Source organism: Microtus pennsylvanicus, chromosome 4 (assembly GCF_037038515.1).
Source record: "Microtus pennsylvanicus isolate mMicPen1 chromosome 4, mMicPen1.hap1, whole genome shotgun sequence".
In the NCBI taxonomy this organism is placed as follows: domain Eukaryota; kingdom Metazoa; phylum Chordata; class Mammalia; order Rodentia; family Cricetidae; genus Microtus; species Microtus pennsylvanicus.
In genome coordinates, this window is record NC_134582.1 from 16,317,680 (window position 1) to 16,332,584 (window position 14,905).

Sequence of the window (14,905 nt, forward strand, 5' to 3'; positions counted from 1 at the left end):
GGCCTCAAGATAAGGCAGTGAGAGTTCAGCACATCCTTCAGGGGGCAGCACATCAAAGATGCTTATCTCATGTGGGTCACCTCGTTTAGCAAGGTAATAAAAAATGTCAGCAGAGATGCACATCTCACAAACCTTATTTGCAAGACGATAAGGAATACTGCCTTCTGGATGTTAAGAAGTCTCTATGCAGACTTGTATGAAAAACTCTTTCCCTCAGATTACTGTTTGAGAATTTGTCCCACAGTGGTACAGTATGTTAACCTTGTATCGGGCACAACCTTCCCTATGCATTGGTATTTTGGATGACTACCCCCAGAGTACAAGATTCTAGAAAGAAAGTCATTACAGGCAATGCCCTTGCTCTCTCAACCAGGTCTCTGTACAAACAGAAGGCTGCCCTCTTGAAATTATCTTCCTTGGCAAACAGTTGGCCAGTGTTAGAGTCCAGGCAAAGAGACCTCTATTGAGACGTTCACAGATGCCCAAGGACAAGAATTACAGCATGACTGTAGCTGTTGAGCCTTAGCTCTCAGAGAGAGAAGATCACCCTGCATTCACTCTGCCAGCAGATAGGGAAGTACTACCCAAAGCTAACCTCTCATTAACCTTAAAGCAAATCCTTAACTCCTTGTAGTTTTTCCTTGGTCTGTTGAAGCAAGAAGTTTATTGCTTGTCTTTTACCCTCAGAGATAGTATAGAATGTAATCCTTAGAGCCAAAAGGGCTCCTTTCAGTCAGCTAACATCTGGCGAAAGTGCTAACACCAAACACCACACACTTCCTTTGTTTATTTACCATTGTTGCCTAGTCACCCTCTACTCCCTCTGCTGGAGAATAGCTGCACACTGAGGAAAAAGATGATTCTTGCCTTGCTCCTGGTTTTCCCTGATTATAATCTCTAGCTCGTTTACCTAGTTACATTTAAGATAACAGCAAAAGCACACACATTCCCTTCGTAGATTTCCCAAATAATTTAGCCTTTCCCTCCCTTAATTAACCTCCTTTCTCTTTAAGAAGTTCCTGGAGGCTTCAACTACCCCCACCTTGAGCCATACAGTATGGCTGACAGTAAATGCTTTGTGTAAAACTTTTATGTGTTTCTTGACCTTGAACGATTCCAGCCTTGCACCTGGCAAGGGCTGGAGAATTGCTGATGGTAAGTGTATATAGTTGGAAACTTGCAGCGCCACAGAATAAAGAGCACTTAAAATGAAGGGCATTAGCCTGTCGGTGTAAAGTATTATAGAAATCTTTTACACCCCTTTCACCCCTGAGAAGAATTCCACCTTTGGGACCCTGGGTAGGGGCTGGAGCCAGTCTCATAGCCCCTACAGTATAGCTTAGGGTTCTTGAGGGACTCCTAACAGTGGGAGCAGGGGCTGGCTCTTACTCTTTATCCCGCTCTTGGGACCCTTTTCCTTTGACTGGGCTGCTTCATCTACCTTTAACATGAGGGGATGTGCTTACTCTTATTATAAATTTGATATGCCATGTTTGATTTATATATCTGGGAGACTCTTTTCTGAAGGGAAAGGTAGATCTAGAGGAAAGAGGGGTTGGGAGAGGGACTGGAAGGCGAGGAAGGAGGGGAAACCTCAATATATTGTATGAAAGAAGAATTAAAAATAAAAACTTTTGCAACATTTCAAGAACTGCAGTACCTGGATGGATTTATAAATACATCACTTTACCTCACCGTACATGCCTTTAAATACTTAAAGCATAATACTTATATTTCATATGGCACATGGACAGACTGGAAGCATCTTTCCTGAGAGGATAATCAAAGGCCTAAGGGAAAGTGTCCTTTCAAGTGACTGTACTGGCTAGTATTATGTCAGCTTGATACAAGCTAGAGTCATCAACGCGGAGGGAGCCTCAATTAAGAACATGCCTCCATAAGATCCGGCTGTAAGGCATTTTCTTAATTAGTTATGAATGCAGGAGGGCCCAGCACATTGTGGGTGGTCTGAGGAAAAAACAGGCTGAGGAAGACATGAGGAGCAAGCCAGTAAGCAGCACCCCTCCATGGTCTGTACATCAGCTCCTGCCCTCACATTCCTGCCCTGTTAGAGTTCCCGTCCTGACTTCCTTCAGTGATGAACAGCAATGTGGAAGTGTAATCTGAATAAACCCTTTCCTCCCCCAGTTGTATTGGTCGTGGTGTTTCATTATAGAAATGTTAACCCTAACTAAGACAATGACCCAGTCTCTCTCTTCACTCAACTGAAGCATTGTCTGCTCTCCTCAACATCAGTATTTCTACAATTATGAGTTTGTTTTAACTCATAGCACTCAGAAGACTCAACTTAAATGAAGGCATGTATCAGAATCTGAATACACTATAACATTGCAACTCATGAATTATGATTCCCTTGGCTGTAGACAGCAGCCATTATTCCACTGGACTGTATTCTTTAGCACTGTGTTCTATCCCTCTGCCTAATAATTTCAGATAACATTGATATCAAGAAGAAAATAAGTAACTAAGCAAAATGCACCAGTTGCATTTTTATGTGTGGAGTTTTCCTCTAGCAATAGAACCTCTGAAGAACAATGACCTTCTAAGACAGTACAAGACAACCAGGCCGCCATGATTCTGAAATTCAGGGGCCACCGTTGGCTGTCAGACGAGCCCAGAAGAATCCACTCCATCCTCTTCTCATAAATCAGTAGTGATAAATTCTTCCACTAATAATGGGTCCAGAGATGAGACTGTGCCATAGTAAGATTACTTTTATCTAAAGACTAAGTAAACATATCATTCATGCATACACATTTACACACATCCTTTCACTTAGACATGTAAATCCACTATCAAAGCTCAAATGCCTTTAGTAAAAAATCTGAGGGTATGGATTCAGATTTTATTTTAATGTGTTAAGTGTAGAGCAGAATTCATCTTCCATCATAGAAAAGCACCTGATTTCTTGTCCTTTTAAGTTAATATTTTTGCGGGGAAGGTTTCTTTTCTCCATTAGACATCTGTTGAATTGCCTGGAATATCACCTTCCTGTAATCTTATTGATGTATAATAAGTTATATTTACATAAACACTGGCATGGTGTCATTTTAACTTCAGAGCTGAAACTGCATTTCAAGGAATAAATAAGATCTACAGAGTCCTTCTCTAGCGGAGCTTCATCCAGCCTGTTCACTTCCGTAGCCTGACCAACATCAGATAGGGAGAGGCCCCTTCAGGCTTCAGTTCACTGCAGAAAAGACAATATGCATTACCAGAGTGGAACAAGGCATAGTCTAGTAAGACAATGATTATACCATCATTACCCCTACGTTAACTGTCACCATACTGCGAAATATGATCTCAGAGAGAGAGCCATTAATGTATCTATTGTAATGGATACCCCGTGGGAGATAGTGAAATCACATTGGGAAGACATTATCAGTGGCAATTTCAGCTAGGTTGGTTGGGGCAGGAATGAGGAGTAAGAGGAAGCAGAGTTAGAGCCTTTCCACTCAGTGGAACTATGCAACAGAGTAAGTAAATCAAGAAGGAGAGAACTCAGCTATCTGTTCCTCAAGTATGTTGCAGCTCTGTGGAGCCTGAACCTTCTGCCTTACTGTGTGAGTCTAGTATTTAAAACTATACATATATATATATATATATATATATATATATATATATATATATATATATACATCTATGTAAGTATGCATGTGTTTTGTATTGCAATATGAAACATTATCTCAAATGGATCACTCTTGTATTCAGCACAAGGGACATCTCTATGCTTTAATGACTCAGGGGTTAAAAAATTTTGAGTGTATTTAGTGAGATATAGAATATAATAAGTCTTGAAAGAAATACAATTAATTTGTCCAGACAAGTTGTAAATGTTATCTCCCTCAAATTAGAATTCCATTGTATATTGGAAAATCCAGGTTTAACTTACCAAACCATACTGCAATTCCATTCTTAAGCAGCTAGCCAACTCTATTTTGAAAATGAAGATCAGACTTTATGCCCTTAACACTGTAATTTCTATTCTTAAAAGACACAAAATGTCCAGTTTCAACATTTCAGTTAGGAGATTTCTCTTCATTGACTTTGTCTAAGCCATAGAAAGAAAGAAAACTCTTTAAACAGTTATACAAGGCAGGGACCAGAACACTGAGCATCCTCCCTTCTCCAGGAGAGCCGAATCCTCTTTGAGCGCCTCTAGGACTTAATTTCTTTCTTTTCAGAAGTTGCAATGCTAGTGACCAACAAGCTTGAGGATTCAGCACCTGGAGATCTGAGAGGACTTGATTCAAAGCGGCTTCATCTCTACTCCCTAATTATATACTTCATTAGCAAACTGCATCTTTGTCGCTAGGAGTTTTAAAGAGAAAGATGAATCCGTCTGAATTCCTAGACTAATGCTAATCATAGCGAGCCTGATTTTCCACCTCAGGCCCTGTGCCCAAGAGTCTAAGAAAATGAGACTCTTCCCTGCAGTAACCAGACAGTGGAATTCAAAAGCGGCCTTAACAGGAAGCTTTTAATCACTTTTTAAACGATACGTGTAATTACAGGCTATGCTCTCTCTTAAGTGAGCATTCCCGAAAGTTTATGGAAATGAGGTTCGAGCCCAGATTCAAATTCTGAATCAGCCAACAACAATAAACATCACACACAAAGAAATTAGTCTGGTTTTCAGTATCATTTTGATTGCTTCCTTGGGTCATCATCACTGCTTGAAACCATCCATTTGTAGCTGGTAGTTGCTGAAGTTACATGTTCTTAGCAGTGCAGAAAGTAAAATGAAATAAGAGGACCCAGTGGTTTCCTGGGAATATTTACAATCTATTTGATTGAGAGCTGACAAGAAAATTTTAGTAAGAACTAACAACTAGTGATTAAAACATCCATTAAGGACAGAGCAGCTGAGGAAGGAGAATGGAGGAAAATGATATGTAATATTTGCAAAGAAAAGTGCTGAAATTAAGGTTGGGCTTGGTTTAAGGCTGAGAAGATGCATATACTTAGTAAGTGTTAATATAGCCAACCTCAAGTAGGCAGTAGTGGATAAAGCGACCAATTCTGAGCAGTATTTAAGCAATAGATAATGTGGTGGTTAATCCTCAACATGAACCTGATGGGTTTAGGGGAACTTAGGAGATAGACTTCTGCGGATGTCTTTCAGGGCCTTCCCAGACATGATTTAGGGTGGAAGAAGGGACTGAAGAGAGAATGACGTTACCTTGTAGAGACAGCCTTAGAAACTGGTGCCTTAGGAGTCTCTGTCCAATTTGCCACCTTGGTTTTAAGTTCCTTATTCTAAAATTGGAAGGCAAAAGGTACAGAGATCAGACCGCAAATTCACATATAGCCTACATTTTCAATCCTTCCACTCTACTCCCCACTGGCCTAATACCTACAGAATAATTTCTTGTGCTTATTTTATCAGAATCAAAGAAAACAATATTAAATATAGCTTGAAAATTACATAATGTGCCAAGGGGCTAAACCCTGAGATTCATCCTCTGAACTATTTTGAGTTTACAGAGATTCCTTCTCATAGGGAAATGAAAATAATCTTAGTGGTATACATGATACTGATTACATAATTATCCTTTTGAAGTAACCACTTGATTATAAACCCTGTAAAAACAGGTATTATATAATTCTGAGAGATTATGCAACTCGTGACAGCAAGTAAGAGAAGCTGCTACCAGCCATATTTCCCAGGACAGTCAATCACCATCCATGTGCTGCCATTTAGCTTACTTGGCTTCTTTATATCTAATTTTTCACCTACATAACAGATTCCTGAAGCACAATTAATAAAAATTCAGAGAGATAAATTGGGGTTCAATCCAAAGATTCGAAAGCAAAGCAGCCAACTGGCTCTTACCTCGACCTCAGTTCAAAATGGTGATCCTGCTTCCAGGAATCTCAGAATGAGATGTGACTGAGAGCTGTCTCCTCCCATTTTATACTTATATCCCTCTCTAATTCAGAAAATTAGAAAACAACTTCCCTCAAGACACAGAAATACCACTTTTGGGTATATACCCAAAGGATGCTCAATCATATCACAAGGACATGTGCTCAACTATGTTCATAGCAGCATTATTTGTCATAGCCAGAACCTGGAAACAAATGTCCCTCAACCAAAGAATGGATTAGGAAAATGTGGTACATTTATACAATGGAGTACTTCACAGCAGAAAAAAATAATGACATCTTGAAATTTTCTCTTTTAGTGTGTAGGATGCATATTACCACTGAAGTGATAGTAGAAATAAAATAAAATTAAAAACCATTTAATAGATGTCATAAAACTATAAGCAACTGATGATTATAGAAAAGATGTAAACTAAATCAGAGTGACCAGAATAATTTAGGACATTTTCATATACATAGAGATTGAACCTGAACCTTAAAGACAAAGTGAAACAGGTGAAGTAAAAAAGGGAAAAATTCCATGACTGTGGTTCCTACCAAATAAGCCTGGGTCATCCACATCACCTGGGAACTTGCAGACTTAATAAAGCCTCCATCCCCCAGACACCTGGAGTCAGAACCCATGTTCTGATGAATATGATAAAACTCGGCAGGTCCTTTTAAGGGTCTGTCAACTCTGAGAAGTAGTGGGCTGAGAAAATGCATCACTGTCTCCAGTATGTATTAGACCTGTGAGAAGAGCTTTAAGACAGATGATAGAGCGGCCATCACTAGACACTATCCCATTGTAATCTCAAGAGGTAAGCATATACATCTCATCCAGAAGATATACTTCCGTTAAGACAAACTGATAATAAACATCGTCTCCCTCTTAGGAGACAAATCTAATGTATGCACACAATGAGGCCCATATCTTAGGCCAAGTATGTGACTGAGCAGAGTCTCCACGATCAGTACTCAGTACATGATGATGTAGTTGAAAACTCAGTGTCACATTGACAACTTTGATTGGAATAAAAATATCCTGTGATTGGACAATTATGCAGAAGCTGATGAGAGGACACAGTCTACAGAGTTTATAAAGTTGGTAGGTTTGAAAGTGTTATTCTCTTAGAAAGGGACCAAACTTTTTGTGACAGAATCAGCCAGTGCTGATCAGTTTCATAGTCAGTGGCAGGCTTATCATTTACGTGCTAGCTGGTCCACTCTTGGTATGTCTTGTCCAGATTAGGAGCTGTGCAGAGAAGAAAGTACTGGGAATGAGCTTGGAGCTGCCGCACCATAGCTCATCACTCACGAATCTCCTCAAACATCTCCTGCTCAGAGATGCCTTCTCTGCCCTGTTCCTCCCCCACTTCCTATAATGTCCTAGCATTTCTTGAAGCACTTAGCACTCCTGAAGATCATTTGGTTTTTTGCTAGGTTCTCAACTGAAATATAAACTAGATGAAGTCCAGGAAAGCCTGACCCGATAGTGGCACTCTCCAGCACGTAAATACATAAAAAATATTTTGTTGAATAAATGAATTAAGTGAATGAAGATCAACTGGGAGTGTGTGTGTCTGGCATGCCCTAAATTTTGAGTTCCACCCCAAGCAGATTATAAACCTTAGAGAGGCCTACAATCTCAATACTCAGGAAGAACTGGCGGTAGGAATACAAGAAATTCAAGGTTGCCCTTAGCTGTGTAGTAAATTCAAGGCCAAATTCATTAATAAGGCTTGGGTTTTAAAAAGCTCCAAGGGAAGGAGTATACCGCCGACAAGGAAAACATCTATCTAGTAAATAAAATAAATTGGAGACCATAAGGACAATCACTAGATGATTCCAATCCTTGTTTAAAAATGAAAAACAAAAGCAAAACAAAAAGTCAGACTGCCTGGGTTCAGCTATACTCAGAGAAACCAGGGAAAACACTGAAGGGTATTATCACTTCATTGTGAAGAGTCTGTAGCCAGCACACACGTGTCCAGGAGGGGCAGCACAAGTCTGTTTACATCCCCACTAACTGGACTGTCAACCATCCCTGACTGAACCTGGAATACAAAGGCAGATGACATGGGTAGAGACACACTTTCCGGGTTCTACTGCTGGACCTCAAAGACAACTAAGTCATTGCACAGCATCTAGGAAAGAGTCTAATGAACTCATTGGACAACAAAAATCTTCCTTGGAGGGATTCCACTTTTTGAGGCTTTCCTGTCCTTCCTGTGAGGAAGATGGAATATACCATGAAGAGCCAGGAAGAAGTTTACAGGAGAGAGAATGAGTGAGTTGCAAGAAAAACATGTCTTATCATAGGAAATTAAAATATGCTGCTTCTGGTTTTTTTTTTGACTTTTCAAGTTTTTACAATAACATTTAATTTTAAAATGCTCATCCATGATGAACTATTAAGTGAAAACTAGCAAAAGTTGAGTGTAATACAACTGCAAAATTACTTTGTTTAAGTTTCTAAAAAGTCAGTTCTTTATATAACTGCCGTGTGGGAAGCTCTTCATTCCACAGTGATGGAGAATCTTCTACTGTGAAGGAAAACCAACTCACACCACTTTTCCAACCAACGCCCAAGAAAAGCCTCTCATTTTACATTGAGTTTGGAAAACACTCAAAGGCATGATAGTTTCAGAGACTTTGAGATGTAGTTAAGCTCGGAGGTAAGGCTGGGAAGCCAGAGTGGATATGAATGAAGAAAAATATAAGGAAGACGACATCACAGAGCAGAAAAAGGTGTGAGAACCAGGAGCAAGAAGCCTCACCATCTGACTAGAGAAAATTCACACAAGGGCAGCCTTGATCACGCCTCTAGTTCAAGATCATCACCTGTTTTGCCAGTACAGTGAGTATCCAGGGTGAAATGTGACCGAACTTTTAACCTTTATTTAGTATCTAAAACTAATAATGAAAATTTAATACATGTGTTCAATAATAAGTTAGTTACAATGTAATTGTTATTGAAAGTAAGCTATACTTTCTTAAGCGTAGCAGATGCATATATGCTGATAAACAGACTGAAGACATATTATACACATCAGGGTACATGTACTTATATACAGACAATCAGACACAGTCAAATGCAGTGACAGAGAGACACATTCGAAGTCACACAGGCACATAACCATTCTCAAGTGTATGCACACGTGGTAATGTATCATTTACATGCAGGCACACACTCACATATACACACCCAGGCATGTACCAACACGGAAACAAACAGTACAGATTCCTTTATTACCTGATTTTCAAGTATGTTGACTTTTTCTTTCAAATTTTCAATTTTTTCATCTTGTTCCTTTAAAGTACTTTTTAATCCTTCCATCTAAGAATCAGGAAGAACAATTGGGAAATCTTGTCAGACCACGGGGAATTCAGTTACACAAATCAAGAATCATGCAGCTTTATGTGGCCAGACAACGTTCATCAAATAAAAAGACAATTCCGCAGCATGGGCAGATCCAGCAGGCCACCCAGGGGGGCCACTACCAAATGATGATCCCCTCCGTTTTCATCTTCGGGAGAAACCTACCTACAGAAAACCCAACGGGAGCCTAGGTGAGGAAAGGCTGCAGTGAATAACATGAGCCTCATTCTGCAGAACTAGCTGTGGAGCAGTGTGCAGGCTAGTTCCTGCTTTAAAATATCCCTAGAGACACTGCTTATGAGGGTATAGAGATGTAACTGTCACATCTAGTTGTAGCTGGAACCCCAGCTACCCGGGATGCTGAAGCAGGAGGATTCCAAACTCAAGGTCAATCTGGGCTGTATAGCAATTCCCAAACTACCTTGGTCAATTAATCAATTAATTTTACATTATCTCAAATTCAGTGTAAAATAGGGCTGTTGCTATGGCTCAGTGTTAGGGCATTTAGCTAACGTATGCCAGGCGTAGCCAATCCACAATCCTGAAAATAAGTATCACAGGCAACCCAGACCTGATTACTTAAGAAAAGTTTGAATCTCCTAATATACAAAGCCTTCCATTTAACAGTGAGCAACATCTGACTTAGAACCTTTATGCTTGTACAAAAATCCCTAAAATATCTCAAAAAACAGCTAAGCATAGTTTCTCAAACTCTTTTCTGGAACCTGACAGGTGTTGACATTATAGGCAAGAGAAGCCGTGGAGCCAGGTTGCCTGAGAAACTGAAAGGCTATGTCGGGGGAAGGCGAGTCTCGGAACTCAGCTTGCCAAACTGCCCAGGTGTGGTCTTGGCACGGTAAACCTGCCATCTACCTGCGAAAGGCCCTTGTTACCCTGACCTCCTGGATGATGTTGCGCAGGTTCTGATGCTGGGAGTGAATCACGAACTGCAGGTGACAGATCTGCTCCTGGAGGATGGAAATCTCTGCTTCAAGATCCTGGCAGCTGAGGATGCACAGAGAGAAGGAAGGAGTGAAGGAATGTTTGCTACACCGGCCTCCCCTCCTGCTGTTGAGCCGTGTGCCCTTAAGGTCCCAGGGATCCAGGTACATACAAGAAACCGAGGAAGGCTAGCCCTGTGCTCTGCTCATATACGAAACTTGAACGAGATGTATATTTGGGCCAAAAGCTGCTTCTGGGTAGCGAAATGACTCCAAGGCTAGAAGCCTAAGGACCTGGGTTTGGATTTCCTGAGCCCACGTAGAGCTAGGTATGGCAGCCAACATGTGCAATCCCAGTCTTTCCACGGCAGTGTGGGAGGCAGAGACTGACAAACAGCTAGAAGCTCAAGAGGACAGCCTGCTTGGCATACAGAGAGGGGGACAAGAGGTCCTGTTTCTGGAACACAGTCCTTTAAAGGACCCAGTTCCCAGCAGAAACAGAGACTTTGGTCTTTCTCGTAGGGAGAAGCAGCGGGAAACAACATTAAATGTACAGTCAATCTGTTTTTCTTATCCATGTTCATGGACAGAAGCACTGGGAAGGAAGAAAGTGAATGTCTGCTCTTAGCGGGAATGTTTGTGCTCTTGATTGGAACAGACCAGACTGTGAACTCCCGGTCACCAGAGGTCGCCTGTCTCATCATTTCTACAGTTCACGTGCATTCCATTAGCACACATCACCATGAGATTTTAGTTCTTTCACGGCTTCCACCTGAGCAACTCCCTTACCAGAGCAAAGGAAGCTTGGGTGGAGATTTCATGGCACCCGGAGAAGGAGTCACACACCAAAAGAATAAGTGGGGAAATCAGACCCCCAGTAAGGACTGTGGACTCTGGGGATCTTCAAACAGTCCAGACAGAATGAGAGGAGCCCAAACCCAGGGAGTCAGCAATCCTTGGGTTTCAGGCAAGCAGGGCAGCTGAGACATTGTAGAGGGATGCACAGATCCCTGTGAGGAAGAGTTGATGAGGAGACTTGGGGGATGGGAAGATGAGGAGTCTCAGTAGAGGACAGCTGCAGAAAGCTCAGTGCTGGATGTGAGGATCGATAGAAATTAGTGTTAAAATTTAAAAATTCCTCCAGTGAAAAAGGAAAAAAGAAGAAAAGAAAAAGAGTAACATTGGCCTAGCTAGTGGTCAGACTTGGGTTCCCTCTGGGCAGTAAGGAGCAAGAAGTCTGGGAGGGGTGCTCTGTTGAGACAAAGGGCTTTACTACGCATGCGTGTGGTTAGAGTTTTATAAACTTGACCCAAGGCAGGATCACATGTGCAGAAATAACGAAATCGACGAAGTGCCTTCCTCAGATTGGCCTGGAGGCAAGACTGCGGGTCTTTTCTTGATAAATGATTGATGTGGGAGGAAGCAGGCTAGGCAAGCCGTGAAGAGCAAGCCAGTAAGCAACATGCCCCGTGACTTTTCCTCTATTGTCACACAGGGGAGTAAGGAAACTAGTCTCAGAGGCCATCAGAAGTTTCCAGAAATAAAAGAACAGGTATCAATGCCCTCCATGGCAACATGCAAGGCTCTGCTTTGTATGGAAGCACTGAAACCAAACCAGCATGGCATCTTCTGAGCAGCTAGACCCTTCAGAGGGCAGGGGTTGTCCTTGAAGAGCTCCTAGAAGAATTACATTCATGCAAAGGTGGTTACTCTGTAAGCTGCAAAATACCCTACCCAAGATGATAGCACCAACAATGTCTTACTTTTAAGGAAGTACTCTGCTCTTCCCTGTATTTTCCTTATGTCTATCTAACCTCAGACTAAGAAAAACATCTCATATTTGTGGTGCATTGGCCAAGCTTTTAGTGCTTCAACTTAAGAATTCCACTTATACTGATTTCCCTCTTGCTTTTCCCCAGTAATGTGAACGATGCGTCCTCTCACAGCTCAGGAAAGGTAAGAAGGAAGACAGGTGTTTGAGATGTCTTCAGCCTGGAAACGCAGTAAGACTGGATGTCCAGTTCCTCTCTAGAAATACAGAGCACACGCTTTACCCAAGAAATTTCCAAAGCTTCCTCAAAACTACTTTTGAGAATTCCCTGTGCGCTGCTCATATACGGCAGATTAAAATGAAAGGTCAGGTTGCTTCAAAATCAGACAAGACACCTATTATTGTCTTTAAACAAACAAACAAACAAAAGGAAATCCTCAAACTCACACTACCTGGACTCTGAAAGGAAGGAACATGGTGGAAGTCCATAGTTCGGTTACATGAGGAAGATCTTTACATTTAAGAGCAAAGGGAGGAAAGAAAGAAAGAGAAAAGGAAGGAAAAGAGAAAGGGCAACAATAAACTTAACTAGCAACAATCTGTAAGTGTTGCCAGGGCCCAAGCTGCTCTTTGTCTGTCTGTCCTTCTTTACCAAAACGGACAGTGACATACAGCTAACATATGTCTGCTCCCTTGGGTTCTATGTTTATTCACAGTGAGGAGGAAAGGAAAAATAACAGATTAGTATGACAGATTATTCAAATATGTGCGTGCAACTTAAAGTTCAGCCTATATCTGGCCATTGCCATAAGTGCCCCAAAATGCATAGTTACCAGCCCACCAGAAAGCACAAAGTATAACAACAGACAGTAAAAGATAGATATCGAAAGAAAGGAATGAAAAATAGGGGGAAGTCAAAAGATAAAGGAGTAAGGATGTCTGTGTCTATATGATATTACAAAGGACAATGAAAATTTGTCCCCTGGATGCTCATAATAGTGCCTAATAACCTAGAGACATAAGTCCTTGATAGTTGAAGTAAGAAGCTGAAATAGGGTTATGTGTTATCTTGAACTCAGAACACACCAGGACTATAGTGAGTTTAGAATCAAAAGGAAAGGGACAATCTAGGGAAACATGAGATGGATCAGGACCTGACATTCCAGCAGCACAGCTCCTGCAACAACCATAAGCTGTCCTGCTTCCTGGGTAGAGACTAAGACATAACAGGTTGAAAATGATGAATATGGCCAAGCCACCCCAACAAACTAAGGCTGCTTTCCATACTCTTTCATTTTCTATGGAGTTGGACAAGTGCCAGGCTCTAAGAGTTTCACCTGATGACTAGCCAGTCTAATGTAGGCTGTGGAAGAGACGCTTTCTCAACGATGAAAGCACAGAGAATAAAGATGCAACAGCAACTTTGAGTGAGTGGAGAAGTAGCAGCCTCACGCTTCAGAAAAATGAACTCTCCAAGTGGGTCTCCAGGACCCTCCTGTACTCTGGCCCCTGATCCCTCATAGGTAGGAAATGGGATGCGCGTCGATTAATCCTGGAAATTTGACATCCTTTCTCCCTGCATCTGCCCTACTCTCTCTGTTCCCTCTAGAAGTATAAGTTCTACCTGCCTACAGCCCAGCACAGCCACAAACAGGAAAGCTACCAAAAACTGTTTATTTAGGAGGTAGATTTTCAAACCTTTTCGAATGTGCGTCCTTGGACTTGAGCTGCAGCAGCTTGCTTTCCAAACACGATTTTCTCTCTAGGAGTGTTTTCTTTTCCTAGGAGAAAACAAGATACAGCTTTTGTTTGTGTGTATGTGTGTGCTTGCAAACTGTTCACAATAGCTGTGTCTCGTGATACTGGAAATATAGTCTGTGCCTCAGAGCTCATCTCATCTGAGCAATTACAATGCGTCACCGAGAAGCCTGGCCAGGCAACGCTCTTTGTGCTTTGGAAGCAAATCAGAGCCATGTCGTGAATATTGTTTAAGATGGGCATGGTGGTGTGCGTGGTTAATCCTCACACTTTAGAGGTAGAGGCAGGAGGATCAGGTGTTCAGGACCAGCTGTGGTGCAACATCGCAAGTTCAAGATCAGCCCGGGCTACACAAATTCTTGTTTCAAACAAATGTCTTCATGATTCCCTCCTTTAGTCTGAATGACAAAACTTGCACTTTCTCCAGCCCACGGCCAAAGTGGAGCCCTTGCAGCGCCACCTCGCCCACCCACCTTGCCTGTGCCATCTGGAGGAAGAAGCCTCCATGGCCTCGCCTGATGTGAATTCCCTTACTGCCGCACCTGCTTCTTGAGCACCTTAGGAGAGCCGTTGGTATCCAAGGACACCACCGCACACACGGTGATGTGTCCACCTGCTCTCACAGCATCTGCCACCGTGTAGTTAACAGGTAAGTGGACGCCTAATGAGGGCTCGAGGCCACAAATGCTGAAACTGCTTCCTAATGAGGAACCTGGAGAAACTCTAAGACTGCGAAGGACTATCTTTTAAATTAGGGTGATTTAATTATTAAACCCAACTGCTCATCTCACGGGAAAAGTGACAACTTCAGGAAAGCCCAGGCTTAGGTAAGCAGAGTTTGCACTGCTGGTTAGTGCCAAGTTGGGGGAACCAGGAAAGGCTGCAATGAGGCAAAAATGGCATTGAGAGCACAGCAGTCCTGACTGAAAATGTCTCAAAACGTGCACAACACTGCCTGCCACAACACGTAAATGGACACCGCCCCAGACAGTGCCACACAGCCGAAACCAGGAAGCTCATGCCATAAACTGATCTGGTTTTTGAAGCTTTGTCCAAGGTTTTTAACCTCTCTGGACCTTATCAGCGTAAAGAAACTTTAACCAAAACTTGAAATAAAAGTAATCTGTAGCTTGAAGCTTTAGTGGCATGCTGGGACACTGTTCC

General features: G+C 41.9%; 1 protein-coding gene across 3 annotated transcripts in view; it reads right to left on the minus strand.

Annotated features, from left to right (window-relative positions):
• Positions 1–2,720: 2,720 nt before the first annotated feature.
• Positions 2,721–14,905, minus strand: part of Ccdc68 (coiled-coil domain containing 68) — a 34,759-nt gene continuing 22,574 nt past the window's right edge. For all 3 annotated transcript variants that reach the window (XM_075970815.1, XM_075970813.1, XM_075970816.1), the window contains 5 exons: positions 13,682–13,764; positions 10,171–10,276; positions 9,146–9,229; positions 5,204–5,280; positions 2,721–3,211 (listed from right to left, as the gene is read on the minus strand). In XM_075970815.1, the coding sequence (XP_075826930.1) occupies positions 3,154–3,211; positions 5,204–5,280; positions 9,146–9,229; positions 10,171–10,276; positions 13,682–13,764 (408 nt within the window). In that variant the 3' untranslated portion in view covers positions 2,721–3,153. The remainder of the gene's footprint in view (positions 3,212–5,203; positions 5,281–9,145; positions 9,230–10,170; positions 10,277–13,681; positions 13,765–14,905) is intronic.